This window comes from Hylobates moloch, unplaced genomic scaffold (assembly GCF_009828535.3).
Source record: "Hylobates moloch isolate HMO894 unplaced genomic scaffold, HMol_V3 SCAFFOLD_11, whole genome shotgun sequence".
NCBI lineage: Eukaryota > Metazoa > Chordata > Mammalia > Primates > Hylobatidae > Hylobates > Hylobates moloch.
In genome coordinates, this window is record NW_026652286.1 from 29,454,416 (window position 1) to 29,474,535 (window position 20,120).

Below are 20,120 nucleotides of genomic sequence, written 5' to 3' on the forward strand. Positions count from 1 at the left end.
GGTTGTAACTCCCGCCTTCCTCCATCAATGCCACGTTGGCATCCTCTTACACAGTCAGGCTTCAGGGCTGATGGGTTCAGAACCGAGGGCTTCTGGCTCTCAGTGAGGTCCTGCTGCAAGGTTTCCTAGGTGAGCCACTAAGACTCTAATAAGATCCAGTGGAAATAACCAGGCTCTCGTGGGAATATAAGTCCCAAGGGAAGCTGTGCCAGTCTTGTGGGCGACTGCCTGACTTCTCCTTTCATTTCAGCACCATGAAGCTTCTCACAGGCCTGGTTTTCTGCTCCTTGGTCCTGGGTGTCAGCAGCCAAAGCTTTTTTTCGTTCCTTGGCGAGGCTTTTGATGGTAAGGCTTCAGAAGGTATGCAGGATTTCTGAAGAGAAACATCACCCTGGACCTGATAAACTGGGGAAAACGATGCTTTGCTGGGTTGCCTGTCTCGAATCTTTCAGAGCTGCTGGGAATATCTCCTTTCCCCGTAGTGCGGCTTCTCAGGGTGTGTTCAGTGGATGGATCATGTTTCAGAAGCCACTGCAAGGTGTATCAAAAACACATCTCCTGAGCCGTAAGGGACCGGGCATCCAGTAACAACGCACATGGGGTATTTCTGTGCTTCCTTAAGATTTGAGCCGCTTTCTTAGGTTGTGCTGCCCAATGTGCAGGATGTGCCGGGTGCCTGGGGAGCTGCTAAACAGATTAGAGAGTCGAGGATTATTGTCAATCAGTTACTCAGAGAAAGAACAGTCATCCTTTCCAGGAGCAGCTGAGCTGTTTGTTTTGAGTAGAAGATGCAAAATAAGGCCTGCAATTGGTATAAAATGTCCCTCAGCATAAATCGCATAAGAGTATGACTAAGGCTGTTGACCCTTCTGTCTTCTTTCTCTTTCCTCCTTCGATTTCCTAGTTGGATAATGTACAGGGCTCTTTCGCCTCGCTCTGTCAGGGGCTCCCTTCCTGGTTTGTTCTATTTCCATTCCTTCTCCAGCCTTCTTGACAAGAGCTGGGAACTAACGTGCATCAAGCCCCTACAAGGACCAGAGCATTTTCTCATTTAGTTTCAGAATGACTCTGTGAGGCAGGCATCTTCCCCTCTTTGAAGGTGAGAAAGCTGAGACTTAGAGCAGCTGAGGCCAATGCCCAGGGACTTACTGCCAGTCAGCAGGTGGCAGGGCAGAGGTTTGAGCCCGGCTGTGCTTGAGGTCAGAGCTCTTGCCAGGTAGATGCATCACTGACCACTTCCTAGAGGTTGATCGTTATGAATCTCAGGCACACCTTGGCATCACCTGAACTACCCATGCCTGCAACTCCCCAACAGAGTCTGCAGAAACTGGCCTGGGGTGTGGCCTGGGCATTGGGACTTTCAGTTTCTCTCTGGGTGATTAGAAAGTGCAGCCAAGGCTCACACCTGTAATTCCAGCACTTTGGGAGGCCAAGGTGGATGAATCGCTTGAGGTCATGAGTTCCCGAGCAGCCTGGCCAACATGGTGAAACCCTGTGTCTACTAAAAATATGAAAATTTAGCCAGGCGTGGTGGTACACATCTGTAATCCCAGCTACTCAGGAGGATGAAGCAGGAAAATCACTTGAACCTGGGAAGCAGAGGTTGTAGTGAGTTAGATTGCTCCAGTGTGCTCCAGGCTGGGTGACAGAGCGAGACTCCATCTAAAAAAATAAAAAAGAAAAAGAAAGTGCAACCAAGGCCGAGCACCGCTGCTCTATTGCTTCCTCAAGCAACCCACAGCATCACTACAGCCTACTGAGAAAGTGTTTAGGGACTTTTATGCTCCTAGCAGTCACTGGGACTCAGGTCACAATGACATGTATTCCATTTGCAAGAATATATACTTTAGTAGTCAGGGCAGAAGTACTCTGTGTCTGCCACCTTTCTCAGCATCAGTATTCCATGTCACCACTTCATTCGTATACACTCCTGGATCTTATCATAGGCAGCTTCATTCTATGGCAGTGGCTCTTCACCAGGGGACCTGGAGAAGCCAACTAGGATAAAGGAATGTGCTTCTCAACCCACGGTATCCAAGGCTGCTATGATCACAGGCTGAAAGCTTGAAGTCAGTGGAGGATTTGTCCTTCTTTCGTTCCCCTCTAAGGTGTTGTTGGAGTCTTTATGTTCTCCTGATGTCTGTTCTGCCTTTCCTTTCCTTTCCAGGGGCTCGGGACATGTGGAGAGCGTACTCTGACATGAAAGAAGCCAATTACATTGGCGCAGACAAATACTTCCATGCTCGGGGGAACTATGATGCTGCCAAAAGGGGACCTGGGGGTGCCTGGGCCGCAGAAGTGATCAGGTAACTGGAGCTCTTGGGACGCCAGGGCTGGGTGAGCAGAGCTTGCCTGCCTCGGACAGTCAGGAGGGAGTCGAGCTCCTTGTAGAGAAGTTAGAGGCTGCGGCCCCTCGTCTTCTTGCCCTCTCTCTGCCTCTGTGCTCAGTGGGAAGGTCTGAGTGGATGGTAGGAGTGAGTGATTCCTCACTCTCCCTCTCTGGGTGCTGTTCATCCAGCCTAGGGGTGCCCAGCCTGGCTGAATGGGGCGGTGCCCAGGCAGGGTCAGTGTTTTCACCCCTCCTTCCTTGGCCTTTGTGGGCTCCTCTCTGAGCCCTCCCTTGGAACAGGGAGAATGGGAGGGTGGGCTGTTGCTCAATGGCCTGATGATTAATCTCCTTCTTGCCTGCCTTGATTACAGCAATGCCAGAGAGGATCTCCAGAAATTCATGGGCCATCATGCGGAGGACACACTGGCTGATCAGGCTGCCAATGAATGGGGCAGGAGTGGCAAAGACCCCAATCACTTCCGACCTGCCGGCCTGCCTGAGAAATACTGAGCTTCCTCTTCACTCTGCTCTCAGGAGACCTGGCGGTGAGGCCCTCGGGGCAGGGACACAAAGTTAGTGAGGTCTATATCCAGAGAAGCTGAGATATGTCATATAATAGGCATCTAATAAATGCTTAAGAGATGGAATTTGTTGATACAGTGTGTTCTTCTTTTAGTGCTGACTGCCTGTTTGGTACAAAGGGGAAATCAATGCACACCCACGTGAAGGGTGAGGCTAGGTAGGCCTATGTGTTTGGATGTGAGGAGACATTCTTAGCAGTCACAGTGCAGACACCTGCATCAACCCCTCCACAAATTAGACCTCCTTTTTTCCAGATGTTTGTGGTTACATTGTTGCTATTTCCAGTCACTTCCTTGTCCAGGCTTCTCATCTCCTGTCAATTATTTCCTGTTACCTTCTCTGTCCCCTAGTTCTTCCTTCCTCAGTGATCTCTGTTTCTGGAGGCAGGGGAAACACATAATTGAATTGTGAAATCCTGCCTCAGTGACTGCCACCCCAATCTTTCTTTCATTTCTCAGCAACACCTACAAATCCAGGCATTAATGAATTTCTACTCATTCCATCTAAAAAATACCTCCAATGCAGTTCTCTTCCACTCTATTTTCATTGCCTTCTTTCAAGTCTAAATATGTAATGCAACTCCTTTTATGAATGTTTTCTGAGTTTCTGGAGCTTAATTAGATCAAAGTTGTGGAAGTGGTGGCAGTGAAGAGAGAGCCAGATGGAGAAGAACTGTTTTATCAGTCAGGGTCCCTTTGGGAGACAGAAACCAGGCAGTAATTTGAAAAGGGAAATTTTAATGTAAAGAATTATTAACTGATAGCTGCATTAACTTCTAAGAGTACAGAATATGAGAAGGTATAAATTTGAGATTGGGCCCCTCACAAGACTGACATTGGATGGCAAATAGGTTACTGGGTCCTTCAAGCCAAAACTAACACATAAGAACTCCATTGAGGTATTAATGAAACTTGGCAGGAAGACCCCCAGGGTGTAACTTAACTGTGGGAATGCAGCTAGGGTTCCTGTGACAAATTTGGGAAACTGCTTGGGGGCAGGAGATAGGTTATCGAACCCCCTGGGAAGCCAGCTGTGGAAGTGGCAGTGCTCTGGACTGAATTGTATCTTGCCAAAATGTGTATGTTGAAACCCCAACTCACAGCATGGCTGTACTATTTTGTTAGAGCAGCCGGAGCTGATTAAGATAAGTGGGCTGCTGGTAAACATCATGGACATCCTACTGAGGTGCCACAGAAATTGTCAGGAAACTGTCTTGGCCTTGGGATGCCACTCAGATCTCTGGGGCGAGTGCCACGGGGTGTCCTGTACAGGAGAAGAGTACCACAGGAGCTGAAAGGAAGCAAAGCACACAAGATCAGGAAAAGATGTCTTCATCTCCTGCTTGGCCCTCTAGCGCCCTCTATGGGTGAAGATTAACCTCATGCCCAACTGGCAAAGGAGAAACGTTCACAGGGTCCAGCTCCAGCATCACAAATAGGGCAAAGGGGTGGGTGTGGAGCTCAAAATAAAGAAAATGATAACTGGCATACCCCTTTTCTCTGAAAAAGGAATTGAGGAGGACTCCTAAGGTGAGAAGATTAGTTATAAAATTATATTTACAGAAGAAAGACAAATTTATTTGTCAAGGAGGAAGAAAATGTATGGATATAAAGTACAACTATTTACAACAGAACTTTCTCATACAGTTCTCATCAAAAGACACTAATGGAAGTGTAGGTATAGGAGGTATAGGAGGTTTGAGTCTGAGTCTCAAAGATGTGCCAATGCCAAAACAATGCAAGGGCAAGATAAATAAGATGAAGGAGAGAGGGGTGGAAGATTGGCTCATGGGAGCAGACTCAATCCACTGTTGAGATTAGTGTTCAGTCTAGTAAAGTCTGAGTTGATCCCAAGTTGTAAAAAAAGACTGTAATGCTATTATTAGGATGCTTACAATTCGATTTCTGTCACAAGTACTGAAGTTGTAGATTTTGGGGGGCAGGAGAGAGAGAAAGGGAGGATAGGAGAAAGAATGCTTTTCAAAGTCAAATAAAGCAAGCTTTCAAAGTCTTTGTAGGTATTCAAAGCTTTGCAATCAACATATTATTACTAGAAATAATTCACCGAAGCAAGATTCGGATACAGAAGTTCATTCATGCATCTGTAAAGGACCAAATCACTCCCCTTCTCGAAATCTATAATTTGAAAAAAAAATTAATTCAATATAGTCCATAGGTTCAGAGGAAGAAAAAGTATAAAAAAAAACAAGAAAAAATTTTTAAATCAAAATTTGTATCCAAGGAAAAAGGTGCTTGGTTTACCCAGGAATTTATAATTTGTGAAGTCATACCTAATCCCTATGCTCTGACACACCCAAATACCTTTTATTAATTACTTGGTTTTCCTCAGTAAGAATTAACATGCTTCTCTCTGTTATAAAAGTTTGAGAAAGGGAAATTGCATTGCTCTATGTTATAGTTGTGTTTTGTTTTGTTTTGTTTCGTTATTTGAGACAACATCTCCTTCTTTCGTCCAGGCTGAAGTGCCATGGCATGATCATGGCTCACTGCAACCTCGACCTCCCGGGGCTCAAGAGATCCTCCCACTTCAGCCTCTTGAATAACTGGGACTGCAGGTGTGCGCCATGACACTTGGCTAATTTTTATATTTTTTGTAGAGAGGGGGTTTCGCCGTGTCACCCAGGCTGGTCTTGAACTCCTGGGCTCAAGTGATCTGCCTGCCTCGGCCTCCCAAAGTGCTGGGATTACAGGCATGAGTCACTGAGCCCGGCCTACTGTTATATTTATTTTTGTGTCGGTTTGTGGGTGCCCAGATTCACATTGTTTCTGGGGTCATCTGTGAGGGTGTTTCCAGAGGAGATTAACATTTGAATTGGGCTCAATAAAGTAGATTGCTATTCTCCATGCAGTTGGGCATCACCCAATCTGTTGAAGGCTTGAATAGAACAAAAATAGAGGAAGGACGGATTTGCCTCCCTTTTCCCCTGCCTCACTGCTTGAGTTGGACATCGGCTGTCATCTTCTCTTGCCCTCAAATTGGATTTACATGATCAGTTGCTCTGGTTCTCAGGCCTTTGAACTCAGACTGAATCACACTTTCCTGAGTTTCTTGCTTGCAGAGGGCAGATTGTGGGACTTCTCAGCCCCCATTATCTTGTGAGCCAATTCCTTACAATAAATAAATACATACATACATACACAAATAAATTATTTGTCTTGTGTCTCTCAAGAACCCTGACTAATAGGGTACCCAAGCTTTTCAGTCTTATCTCCTATGATTTTAATTCATGTGCCTCATGCTACACGCAAATTGAGCTGCTTGTTATTTTTAAACATGTCATTGAATTAGGAATTATTTCAAACGTTCAGAAATGTGCTTCCATGTGTTCATTCAGCATTTATTATTGTTATTTAAAATATTCATTCATTTATTTATTTATAGATTTAGGGGGTACAAGTACAGATTTGTTACACTGATAGATTGCATAATGGTGAAATCTGGGTTCTTAGTGTAACCATCACCCAAGTAGAGTTCGTTGTACTTGTCAGGTAATTTCTCAGCCCTTGGCCCTCTTCCGCCCTCCATCTTTCTGAGTCTCCACTGTCCATTACTCCACTTTCTATGTCCATGTGTACACATTATTTAGCTCCCATTTATAAGTGAGAAAATGTGATATTTGACTTTCTGGGTTATTTCACTTACGATAATGGCCTCTAGTTCTATCTATGTTGCAGCAAAAGACGTGATTTGATTCTTTTTAATGGCTGAATAGTATTCTATGGTGTATATATGTGTACACAGACACACACACACACCCCTCCAATTATTCACTGATAGACACTTAGGTTAATCCCATGTCTTTGCTACTGTGAATAATAGTGTTGTGATAAATACACGCATTCAGGTATATTTTTTATACAATGATCTATTTTCCTTTGGGTAGTACCTAGTAGTGGGACTGCTGGGTCAAATGGTAGCTCTATTTTTAGTTCTGTGGGAAATCTCCATACTGCTTTCCACAGAGGCTGTACTAATTGACATTCCCATGAACGGTGTATAAGCATTCCCTTTTCTCCACATCCTCACCACCATCTGCTGTTTTTTTGACATTTTAATAATAGCCATTCTGATTGTGTGAGATGGTATCTCATTGTGGTTTTAATTTGTGTTTCTCTAATGATTAGTGATGTTGAGCATTTGTTCATATTTTGTTGGCCATTTGTATATTTTCTTTTGAAAAATGCCTGTTCATGTCCTTTGCCTGCTTTTTAATGGGTTATTTGCATTTTTCTTGTCTGAGTTCCCTTGCAGAATCTGGGTACTTGTCCTTTGTCAGATGCGTAGTTTGCAAATATTTTCTCCCATTCTGTAGGTTGTCTGTTTACTCTGTTGGCTATTTCTTTTGTTGTGCAGAAGTTTTTAGTTTAATTTAGTCCTGCTTGTATATTTTTGTTTTTGCTGCATTTGCTTTTGAGATCTTAGTCATAAATTCTTTGACTAGGCCAATGTTTGGTAGAATTTTCCTAGGTTTTCTTTTAGAATTTTTTGTTTCGGGTCTTACATTTAAGTTGTTAATCCACCTTGAGTATATATATATATATATATATATATATATATATATATATATGATGAGAGATATAAAATTTCATTCTTCTGCATATGGCTATCCACTTTTATCAGCACCGTTTATTGAATAAGGTATCCTTTCCCTGGTGTATGTTTTTGTTGACTTTGTCAAAGATCAGTTGGTTATATGTATGGGGTTTTATTTTTGGGTTCTCTATTTTGTTCCATTGATCTATGTGTCTATTTTTATACCAGTACCATCAACATTTATTAAATAAGTAGCTATGTGGCTAAAGGAACCCAGGGAATGTCACCCCAAAATACAGTACCCTGGTAGGCTGATTATTTTAAAGGCCCTTGAAAGGCAGCAGATGCTGGAAGAGGCTATTCTCTGCTATTCTCTTATCTGCCTTATGGCTGCATCCCATGAAAGAGAAAACAATTGCCTTCCACCTGCTCCGTGAAATCTCATTATTTCAGAGAAGATGACTGAGGAATACAACCACAACTGGATGGACTTTTTCAAAAGATGACACCTGCTTATTGGGCTCGTTCAAATTTCAAAAGAATCATTTACAAGTTAATTTCTATCCCCTAGGTCCACTCATTCTTCCTAATAATCATTTATGACTTCAAAAATTTGTCTACATTCCCCATCTTCTCCTCCCATATGAAGAATAGTATCTAATCACCTGTACCCCATTGGGTTATTGGGAAATCACTCTCCTGTGATTTTCCCCCTTGCACGTTAAAATACATGTATATGACTTTTTCTCCTATTAATCTGCCTTTGTCAGTTTATTTTCAGCTGAACTCCAGAGACTGAAGGAAGAAGCTTTTTTTCTTCATTCCTACATGACCCAGGCATTGATCCAGGCAATGAAGATTCAGTGTAATCAACCACCACTAACAAGACCATGGCCATTGGATCCTGTGCTAAGAGGCATGGATGAGCTCCCTCAGCACATGGATGGAGACCGAAGAGAGGTCCGAAGGCTCAGTGTAGGTGTCTCCATTCTCTAAGAAGTTTGGAGGAGAAGCTGGATACAGCAAAACAGACTGAGAAGGAGCAGCTGTTGGGAAAGGAGGAAAACTAGGAAAGCATGGTATTCCAGAATCCCTGACGGAGCTATTGATTAGTAGTATCAGATTCTTCCCGGCAGTTGAGGAGTTCACCTTTGGCTTAAGCAACATGGAGTCACTGACTACCTCATGAAGGTGATTGCAGGGGAAGATCTGAAGAACTAAATGGAGCAGTGATAAGAGAGAATGGGAGATGGTATGATAGGACTCCTGGACACCCCAGACATCAATCAAAACACCACAGACAAGAAGATGTGGATACAAAAACCAGCAGTTAGAACAAATAATAGAAAATGAACTCTATCTACTTCTGAAAAAAAAGTAATGGGGGCAATTAATACATTGAATAAAGCCTCAATAAGTACAACAGTGTAGTACTGACTTATATATAGAAAAAACCTGATCAGAGGAGCCAAATCCTCAGAATTAGACATAAGTGCATATGAGAATTTTGTATATGATAAAGGTTGTATGTTAACGTAGTAAGTAAAAGACGGACTATTCAACAAATGGAATTGGTACAACTGGGTGACCATCTAAAATAACATAATGTTGAAAACATACTGTATATATTATGATAGGACAAATTCCAAATATGCTAAATATTTATAAACAAATAAGGAAAATGATAATAATAATAATATTAACATTATCTGGTGAATCCATGGAAAATTCTTTTATAACCTAAAGTAGGGAAAGCTGCAACAACATGGACAGAACTGGAGGTCATTATGCTAAGTGAAGTCATTCAGGAACAGAAAGACAAACATCACATGTTCTCACTTATTTGTGGGATCTAAAAATCAAAACAATTGAATTCATGGAGATAGAGAATAGAAGGATGGTTACCAGAGGCTGGGAAGGGTAGTGGGGAAGGGGGAGTGAGGGGAGGTGAGGATGGTTAATGGGTACAAAAAAAATACTTAGAATGAATAAGATCTAGTATTTGATAGCACAACAGGGGACTATAGTCAGTAATAATTTAGTTGTACATTGTAAAATAACCAAAAGAGTATAATTGGATTGTTTGTAACACAAAGGATAAATGCCTTGAGGGGATGGATACCCAATTTTCCATGATGTGATTATTACACATTGCATGGCTGTACCAAAATATCTCATGTACCCCTTAAATATATACACCTATTATGTACCCACAAAAATTTTTTAAAAAGGAATGAAATAAAAACATCTGAGTTTAAGAAAACCACAAAAAATAAAGTAGGGAAAGCTCTTCAAACTATACTATGAAATTGAGAAGACAACTAAAGAAAAGATTAATAAAGACAAGAACATAAATAATTTCTTTTGGCAGAACATGAACCATCATAACCAAAAGATAAATAAGTTGGAAAAAATATTTGTAACTCATATCCTAGATAACATACTCATTTTCCCTATATAAAAAAGTTTCTGTAATGTGATAAATAAAAGCACAATAGACCAGTAAAAAATGACTACTTTGATATGAAGGTATGAATTCACAATTCCTAGAAAATAGAAATGGCTCTTAAACATGTGGAAAGATGTGAAACCAAAATCATAATAAGAGAAATGTAAATTAAAATTACTTTGAGTTTTATTTTACTCACAATTTCAAAGACCAAAAAGTTTGAGAGTGTACTGTGTGAGAGACAATGTGGAACCAAGCTCTTTCACTCATTTCTGGTAGGAGTAGAGATTGATACAGCCCTCATGGAAGGCAATTTGCAACGTATATAAAAATTTATAAAATCTAGGGCCGGGCAGGTTGGCTCACGCCTGTAATCCCAGCACTTTGGGAGGCCAAGGTGGGCAGATCATTTGAGGTAAGTGGGTCGAGACTAGCCTGGCCAACATGGCGAAACCCCGTCTCTATTAAAAATAGAAAAATTAGCTGGGTGTGGTGGCATGTGCCTATAATCCCACCTACTGGAGAGGCTGAGGCAGGGGAATCACTTGAACCCCAGAGGTGGAGGTTGCAGTGAGCTGAGATCATGCCGCTGCACTCCAGCCTGGGGGACAGAGTGAGACTCTGTCTCAAACAAACAAACAAACAAACAATTTATAAAATCTGATACTTTTTCACCATGGAGTTTCTTATGTAGGAATTTATCCTATAGATATATTTGTACATGTGCAAGAGACATATGTACAAGGTTAATAAATACATCATTATTTGCAATATCAAAAGGTTAATAACTGTCAAAACAGCCATTAAAATTGTATAAATTATGGTCCATCCATACAATGGAATACTGTGTAGCTGTTAAAAAAAAAAGCGACAAGCCTGATATGGAAAGACTTCCAATAAATAGTAAGTTTAAAAGAAAGTGCAGAATAATACATATTTATATGAAAAAAGAGATTTTATGCCTCAAAGACCTTCACCGTTGATCTTCTGGTGTTATTCCTGTCCTTATATTCTCCCAGAATCATTACCTCATCCCATGACTGGTACAGTCAAGTCTTGCTTGTTCTGTGTCCTTACATTCTTTAGAGAGAAGTCACAAGAGGAAAGCAAACATCTCCTTTGCTAATAATATTGATCACTTCCTACAACGTAGTATCTATGTGCAATTTTTTGGGAAGACCTCCTACCAAACAGGTAAGAATGGAAAGACACAGAGAAGAAAGTGGAGAAAGACATCTGTCTTCCCACACTGGATTTTGCAAATACAACTCTTCTGTGATACAGGAAACTAAAAAGAGGGAAAAGTGGCAATTAAGAAAAATTGCCAGAAAATAAATATCTTGATGACCCAATTTGGAAAACGACTTCTGGATAAGGAAACACTATTACCCAATATGTTAATTTTTAAAATACCCAAAGAATTGAGCAAAAAGGACTTTGGCAAGGGGGGTTGTTGTATCTAAAACCGTTCTTCTGTTAATGTCAAAGCCAGCAGAGATACCGACTATAGCTCCATGGCCAGAAGGTACCAGCAGCTCTGCCTTTACTGAAATTTCAGCTGGAGAAAGGTCCACAGGTGAGGTTTCTTCCAAGGAGTAATTTCTCTTATTGGACTCTTTCGAGATCCTTTTCTCACATAATTGGCAAATTTCAATTGGAGAGAAACTCTGTTTTCTACCTCATTATGGGGTCAGTGCTGAGGAGAGTAGGAACTCAGGAAATGCTTCTTGATTGACTTTAGTCTGCTTTATTGGGTGACAAATTGACCACAGACCAAATAATACGTGGGAATCCTCTTATTCTTTCTAGAGATCTGGGCTGAGAATTAAGGGTTTATGCTTCTTCTTAAAACCCATTTCAATCTTTCATGCAGTTATGATTCTAATACAAACAAATGGAAATGGGGAATTAGTCTTTCAAATTCAGTCCTTTGGCTGGCACAGTGGCTCGTGCCTGTAATCCTTTGGGAGGTTGAGGTAGGAAGATTGCTTGAGGCCAGGAGTTCGAGACTAGCCTGGGCCGAACATACCGAGACCTTGTCTCTACCAAAAAAAAAAAAAAATTAGCTGAGTGTGATGGTGCACGTTTGTAGTCCTTGCTACTCAGGAGGCTGAGGTGGGAGGATCACTTGAGCCCAGAAGGTCGAGGCTGCAGTAAGCCTTAATCATATCATTGCACTTTAGCCTGGGCAACAGAAAAAAAAAGAAAGAAAGAAAGGAAGGAGAAAGAAAGAAAAGGAAAAAAAGAAAGAAAAAAAGGAAAGAAATTCAGTCCTCAAAACATAGATCTGTGTTTTTTTCTTTACGATTCTCTGCCCCTCTCTTTCTTTCTCTTCAGCACAATGAGGCTTTTCACAGGCATTGTTTTCTGGTCCTTGGTCATGGGAGTCACCAGTGAAAGCTGGTATTCGTTTTTCAAGGAGGCTGTCCAAGGTAAGAACTCTGGAGGATGGAGGGCACATACCCAGGATTCATTCTGAGCAGGGGCCACATACTCACTGGATGGGAGTGCTCCTTAGAGAAGCCACACAGAGGTCAGAGCAGGAGTGTGGTTTTCTGTATCTGTTTCTTCTTCTAGGCTGGTCTGATTTATCACCCTCCCTTGGGGTTTCCAGACGAGAGGTTAAAGGTGCTTTGGGCCCAGCCTGTACTGTTGGTGTAGAGTGCAGAAGGATAAAGACTTCCAAGGGGTGCTCTCCCACTGTGGAAATTTACAGATGGCAGATTTCTCAGGGCATGATGTTTATTTAACTCATCCACCTCTGGGAACATACTGAGTTCACAATTATACTCCAAGATTGAGACATACCTAGGAGACAGTAGAATAATAGTGCTTAAACAGAGAAATCCCATCCTGTACCCAAGCAAATGACCAATGCTTGGGATGCAGAGCTCATGAAAATTAAGCCCTAACTCCTACCCATAAAATAAAAAGAGCAAATTTCTACTGATTAGCCACAAGAGGGCTGAGATGCGGCTGGGAAACTGACTTCTGCCATTCTGGATGGGAAATGAATCTTATTGACTAGCTGTTAAAATGGGAAAACTATGTTTGTCAGGTTTTGCAATACTTTGAACTTCATGTGTTGTTATTAACTTTGTAGTTGTATTTTTTGTAATTTTTCAATTGAAATTTTACAAATTTTCATTTTTTTCTGCATTTTGTGCTTTTAAAAATGATATTCTCTAAATTGTTTTTAAAAAGTTTTGGTAGCATGTGCTAAGTTTTTCTGCACATAGTAAAGAATACCTTTTTTGTTGTATGGTCCACCAGCCTTTAAATTGGCCAGGTGTTTGTTTAAAAAGTACATTCCTGAGCCTCTTCTCATAGTTACTGAGTCAGAATCTTATAAGTGAAGTGGGGCTAGGAATAGCATTTGAAAAACTCCCCAGGTTACTTTAAGCACAATGTCAATGAGAACAACTGTCTTGGGTTTTTCTGTCACCCAGTGATAGAATCTGTCAGGTGCTTGGAGAAAACTCTTGCTAGTCAATCTGGAAAACATAGAATGAACATAAAGCATGCATCAGAGAAAGGACAGTCATTATGCCATGCCAGAGATAAACTATTTGACAAAATTACAGACACAAAATAATACATGAAGTTAGTGAGAAATATCCCTTAGAACACAATACATAAGTAACAATTAAAATTATTTGTCACAGCTTTTCTTTTTTCCTAGTGAGTTGGTTTAAAGAACTCGGTAACACATAAACCACAGCAGAACTCAAAAATAGTTATTGATTGAACAACACAGATACTGATAGACACTTTCTATAGCTCTTCCTGGCTTAGACCTGTTTCAAACATCTATTTTTCCACTAATCTTTTTAAAAACTTTAAAATGATATATAACTTACATATAGTACACTGTATAGCTTGATGAGGTTTTTACACATACAAACATCCATATTACACCGTCAGATCAAGATGTCAAACATTTCACACACCCCGGAAGGGTCTCTCATGCCCTCTTCCAGTTAACAACCCTCACGAAAGGTAACTCTTATTCTTACCTCTATCATTATTGATTAGTGTCCCTGTCTTTGATCTTTGAATAAAAGAAATTGTACAGAATATGTCTTTTGTATCTGGCTTTGTTTCACTCAACATTATGACATATTAATATACATGACAGCTTTTGTCATGTGTATTAATATTTTGTTCTTTTTCATTGCTATATAGTATTCCATTGTATACTGATATCACAATTTATCTATCCTACATTATTGGATAATTAGGCTTTTTAAATTTTTGGGCCATTATGGATAAATCTGCAATAAACATTGGTGCACATGTACTTTGGTATACATAAGCCCTCATTTCTGTTGTGGGTATACACTCAGGAATGGAATTGTAGAGTGATAAGTTATAGTCATGTCAATTTAGCTTTCATAGATATCAGCAAACAGTTTCCCAAAATTGTACCAATTTACACTTCCATGAGAAATTATGAGAGCTGGGCATGATGGCTCACACTCGTAATCTCAGCACCTTGGGAGGCTAAGGCAGGAGGATCACTTGAGGCCAGGAGTTTGAGACCAGCCTGAGCAACAAAGTGAGACCCTATCTCTACCAAAAAAAAAAAATTAGCTGGGTGTGTTATCAGGTGCCTGTAGTCCCAGCTACTCAGGAGGCTGAGGTGGGAGGATCACTTGAGCCCAGGAGGTCGAGGCTGCAGAAAGCCATGATTACACCACTGCACTCCAGCCTGGGTGATAGATGGAGACCCTGACTAAACAACAACAAAAAAACACAAAACAATTATGAGAGTTCCAGTTGTTCCACATTTTTGCCCACGATTTATATTGTCAGTTTTAAAAATTTTTGTCATTCTGTTGGGTGTATAGTGATATCTTATTGTCACCACTGCCGTTCACTAATAGGAACAGGAATTCAACTTGCATCAAGTATTCCAATATGCTAGGCATTTTATGTATGTTACCTCATTTTATCTTCTCATTTAGCCCACCAGGGAGGTAGGTATGATTCCTCCCAACTGAAGAATATGGAAACTGAAACTTAATTGTCAGGGCAGAGAGTTAAACATTTACATTCATGCCCTTCATGATAAGTCTGATTATCCAGGTCCTATGAAGCTCTCTCAGGTCATTCCACCTCATCACGTACTGCCCGTTCCCTCGGCTTTCTTGTGCCATTTATGCCCATAACAATCAGATTTATTCAAGTCCTAGTTGTCCTCACTCAGCTGGTAAGGATGTATTTTTCTTATGGGCTACGGTAGATGTGCAGCCCCCTCCTCTTCTCACCACGTACCTTGTAATGTCCCTAGATCTTACATCTGTAGTACTATTCTCCATTGTGACATTCCTCACATGAGCGTCCCCTCTTTGTACACAGCACACACAAACCCATGTAAGATGTGGCCCAGGGCATGACAACTGCCAACCAATTCAATTCAATGTAATCCATGGAAAAGCACCTTCCTTACAGTTACTCAGAGAAGCTGTTCACAGGAAGTAATGTTTATCTCCACGTATGATTTCAAAGGATTATTTTGTCAAAGGTCAAAATCTGGAAATCAGTGGAAAATGTTCATTCCTAATTTATCCAGTATGTCACTGGGTTCATTTTTGTCATTTTTTTTTTCTTTCCAGGGGTTGGGGACTTGGGCAGAGCCTATTGGGACATAATGATATCCAGTCACCAAGATTCAAACAGATATTTCTATGCTCGGGGAAACTATGATGCTGCCCAAAGGGGACCTGGGGGTGTCTGGGCTGCTAAACTCATCAGGTAACACAGATTCCTGGGGACTCCAGTGAGAGGCCAGCAGTGCCTATCTGTCTTGAGAGTCAGGAGAGCCTGTGGCACACACTCCTGGGGTCTGGGTGGCCGGCAGAGCCAGGGCAAGGCTGGCGAGGACATGTCTCCTTTCACCCACAAAGGGAAAGTAAGAACCGAGGAGAGGTCTCGAAAGCACACTGTTGCAGGGGCTGGGTGCAGGGGCTCACACCTGTAATTCCAACTCTTTGGGAGGACAAGGTGGGAGGATCTCTTGGGCCCAGGGATTTAAGAGCAGCCTAGGCAACACAGCAAGACCCTTATCTCTACAGAAAATAAAAGAAATTAGCCAGGCATGGTGGTAAGCACCTGTAGTCCCAGCTACTCAGGAGGCTGAAGTGGGAGATCTCTTGAACCCAGGAGGTTGAGGGTTGAGGCTGCAGTGACCCACAGTTGAGCCACTGCACTCCAGCGACCCACAGTTGAGCCACTGCACTCCAGCCTGGGCAACAGAATGAGACCAAAAAAAAAAAAAAAAAAGGGAAAGCAATCTGTTGCAGAGTGCAGAAAGTATCAACAGACTTAGGCCTTTGCCCAAGAAGATTGATAGTTTTCTTCCCCTTTCCTTGAGTTTTCCAGCCCCCTCTCAGTCATTCCTTGGGTGGGAGAAGAGGAGGGAGTTAGCAGGTGGAGCTGTCTCAGGTGAGCAGGTGAGTCAAGAGATTAATCTCCTGTCTCCTTTCTTTGGGTTGCAGCCGTTCCAGGGTCTATCTTCAGGGATTAATAGACTACTATTTATTTGGAAACAGCAGCACTGTATTGGAGGACTCAAAGTCCAATGAAAAAGCTGAGGAATGGGGCCGGAGTGGCAAAGACCCTGATCGCTTCAGACCTGATGGCCTGCCTAAGAAATACTGAGCTTCCTGCTCCTCTGCTCTCAGGGGAACTGGGCTGTGGGCCACACACTTCTCCCCCGAGACAGGGACACAGGGTCACTGAACTTTGTGTCCCCAGGAGCTGGTATAGGGCACCTAGAGGTGTTCAATAAATGTTTGTCAAATTGAATTTGTTGATGGAAACTGGAAACATCGAGGCAGACTTTCTGGGAAGAATGGTCATCTGAGGCCGTATGGAAGATAAACAGCACCATGGCAGATGAGCCTGTGACTGAAGGGGACCAAGGACTCCCAGCTGGCCTGTAACTATGCAAGCTCCTCACATGACCCAGGCCAAGCTTCTCTGGTCATTTTCGGCCCCAGCTTCCCCTCCTGAGTAAGCCTAAGCCGGCAAAACACTGACCATCATCCTGGGCTTCTGAGTGGCTGGAGTCATGGCTCTGGCACAGCCCTGGGCAGTCTTCCATCAGTCTCCTCTGTAACTCAGATGGGACTTCTACCCCCAAATCCCCACTTCTTCTTCAGGGCCCCACAGGTTATTTTGTTGCAGTTTCCAGGCCACTCTGTATAGAAACTTTGTACTGCCCAATTCATTGCCTCCTGTCCACTCTCTGTCTCTAGGCCTTGTCCCCCAGTGACCTCTTTCCATATCAAGGTACATTGTGCGCTGAGTGCGGTGGCTCATGCCTGTAATCCCAGCACTTTGGGAAGCTGAGGCAGGAGGATCGCTTGAGTCCAGGAGTTCAAAACCAGCTAGACAACATAGCGAAACCTCATCTTTACTAAAAAACAAAAAAATTAGCCAGGCATGGTGGCATGTGCCTGTATTCCCAGCTACTTGGGAGGCTGAGGCTAGAGTACTGCTTGAGCCCAGGAGGTCAAGGCTGCAGTGAGCTATGATCACTCCATCGTACTCCAGCTTGTATGACAGAGTGAGACCCTGTCTCAACAAAAAGAAGGCACGTTGCTTAGAGAAGCCTAATCCAAGGAGTTCTATCCTAGAAACTGCTATCTTGGACTCTGGTTTATTTCTTTCTTTCTATTTTTTTTTTTTTTTTTTTGAGACAGACTCTTTCTCTGTTGCCCAGGCTGGAGTGCAATGGCACGATCTCAGCTCACTGCAAACTCCGCCTCCTGGGTTCAAGTAATTATTACACCTCAGCCTCTGGAGTAGCTGGGACCACAGGTGCACACCACCATGCCCGGCTAATTTTTGTGTTTTTAGCAGAGACGGGGTTTCGCCATGTTGGCCAGGCTGGTGTCGAACTCCTGGCCTCAAGTGATCTGCTGCCTTGGCCTCCTAAAGTGCTGGGATTACAGGCCTGAGCCCCTCTGCCTGGTCAACTGTGATTTATCTCTTATCAACACCTGTGCCTCCCCTGACTCAATTTTTAATTTGTCCCGCTCATTTTACCTAAGGAATGACTCTCCTGTTGGTTTCCCTTATCTTTATTCTCATTGGCTTTTTTTTTTTTTTTTTTTTAGACAGAGTCTCCGTCTGTCAAGCAGGCTGGAGTGCAATGGTGCGATCTCGGCTCACTGCAACCTCCGCCTCCCAGGTTCAAGTGATTCTCTCACCTCACCCTCCCGAGCAGCTGGGATTACAGGCATGGGCCACCACACCTGGCTAATTTTTGTGTTTTTAGTAGAGATGGGGTTTCACCACGTTGGCCAGGCTGGTCTAACTCATGGCCTCAGCTGGCCAAAGTTCTGAGAATACAGGCCTGAGTCACTGCACCTGGCCGGCATCTCACTGGCTTTTAGTTCAGATAAAATTCTACTTCCTGTCCTAAAGGGGAAGTGAGATATGTAGATAGACAACACAGTTTAGTAAGAGCCTCAACAGAAGCACACACTGGTGGCAGTCCAAATTTTGCTGGGGTATGGGAAGTCAGCAAATAGTAATTAGAATAGCTGCCATTTTTAATCGCAGTTGCAAGATTGTGTCCTACAGTTTAAATAGTTTATCTGATTTAAGCTGCAGAGAAGGCTTTGATGTTCTCAGCTGGATAAACTGAGATTTAGAGAGGTTTGTGTTTAGGACCTTCTCTAAGGTCACACATGGAACAGATGCAGAGCCAGGACTGCAGGCTGGTTTGTCTGACTTCAGAACCTGTGATACACTGAACGAGGCCAAGAGGTTCAGCAGTGGAGACCCCTTTCTTCTTCTTGGATCTCCAGCACTTGGTTTAGATGGCCAGGTGAGCCCTTATGCTTGGGGAAATGCCTGACTTGTTTGAAAACAGGCACCATATCTTGTTCATCACTGCATGCATAATGCCTAGCAGGGTCCAGGCACTCAGTAGTTGCTTTCTGAATTAGATTATCACATTGAAAACCTATACTTCAACCACATTACTCTTCACTCTTGCACATTGTCTTCTTCCTCTTAGTACGGCAAACTTATCGAAAGTATTGCCCATCTACACACCTTCTGATTCTTCACTTCTGATCATATGTTAACCCACTCCAGCCTGGTCTCTGTCCCCACAACTTCAGCAAAATAACTTTGTCACCACTGACCTCCATGCTGCCAAAAACAATGAACATCTCTCTCTTCTCATATCAGTAGCCCTGTGAGAAACATTCAACACAGTTGCCTTCCCCTTCCTTCGTGATATATTTGGTCTCTTGGCTTCATAATACTACTCTTTCCTTCATCAGCTCTAAGTAGCATAATATTACCCTCTACCTCAATTCTCCTTTATTTCCTTAGCTGGGCCTTTTTTATATCCCCAAACTCTGTGTTCTTCAGACTTGGCTCTGGGCCCCCATTCTTTATTTCTCTATGCTCTCTTTCACAAGTCTAAATAGTACTTATATGTGGATGGCTTTTAAAATTGTATGTTCCCCTGCAAACCTCATTTCTGAGCTCCATGCTTGTACATTCAACTGGCTACTTGACATATCTACGTAGCTGGCTTCCAGATATCTCAAACTTAACGTGTCCCAAAATGAACTTGAGTTTTCCCGTCAGAACTCTTCACACTCCAGGTTTCTCCATTTCAGTTAATGACACGGCCATTCTCTCTGTTCCTCACACCAGATAGGGGAATGTGTTGATGCTTCCCTTCACTTTACCCCCACATCCAATCCGCTGGATGTGAACTTCCAAAGTTCATCTCTAATCCATTGACTTCCTCTCATTTATACCTTCATGCTCCTGGCTACATCATTTCTCATCTAGGGTACTGCGGTAGCCATCTAACTAGTCTCCCCATTTTCTTTTCCTTCTTTTTTTTTTTTTTTTTTTTTTTTTTTTTGAGATGAAGTCTCGCTCTGTTGCCAGGCTTGAGTGCAGTGGCACAATCTCGGCTCACTGCAACCTCCGCCTCCTGGGTTCAAGCGATTCTTGTGCCTCAGCCTCCCAAGTAGCTGGGACTACAGGCGCCTGTCACCACACCCAGCTAATTTTTGTACTTTTAGTGAAGACAGGGTTTCACCATGTGGGCCAGGATGGTCTCAATCTCCTGACCTCATGATCCACTGCCTCGGCCTCCCAAAGTGCTGGGATTACAGGCGTGAGCCACTGTGCCCGGCCTAGTTTACCCATTTTCATTCTTTG

General features: G+C 42.6%; 2 protein-coding genes across 3 annotated transcripts; both read left to right on the forward strand.

Annotated features, from left to right (window-relative positions):
* Positions 1–250: 250 nt before the first annotated feature.
* LOC116476459 (serum amyloid A-1 protein) lies at positions 251–2,976 on the forward strand. 2 transcript variants are annotated; one of them, XM_032166478.2, is made up of 3 exons: positions 251–345; positions 2,168–2,306; positions 2,701–2,976. In XM_032166478.2, exons 1-3 carry the CDS (start codon positions 255–257, stop codon positions 2,837–2,839), a joined length of 369 nt encoding a protein of 122 aa, XP_032022369.1. In that variant the 5' UTR covers positions 251–254; the 3' UTR covers positions 2,840–2,976. The 2 variants fall into 2 exon arrangements, with proteins under 2 accessions (XP_032022369.1, XP_058302517.1); XM_058446534.1 differs by lacking the exon at positions 251–345 and adding an exon at positions 1,926–2,069.
* Positions 2,977–11,404: 8,428 nt separating this feature from the next.
* SAA4 (serum amyloid A4, constitutive) lies at positions 11,405–16,724 on the forward strand. The gene is made up of 4 exons (XM_032166479.2): positions 11,405–11,490; positions 12,252–12,346; positions 15,533–15,671; positions 16,415–16,724. The coding sequence occupies exons 2-4, from the start codon at positions 12,256–12,258 to the stop codon at positions 16,575–16,577; spliced, it is 393 nt and encodes a 130-aa protein (XP_032022370.1). The 5' UTR covers positions 11,405–11,490; positions 12,252–12,255; the 3' UTR covers positions 16,578–16,724.
* Positions 16,725–20,120: the final 3,396 nt, after the last annotated feature.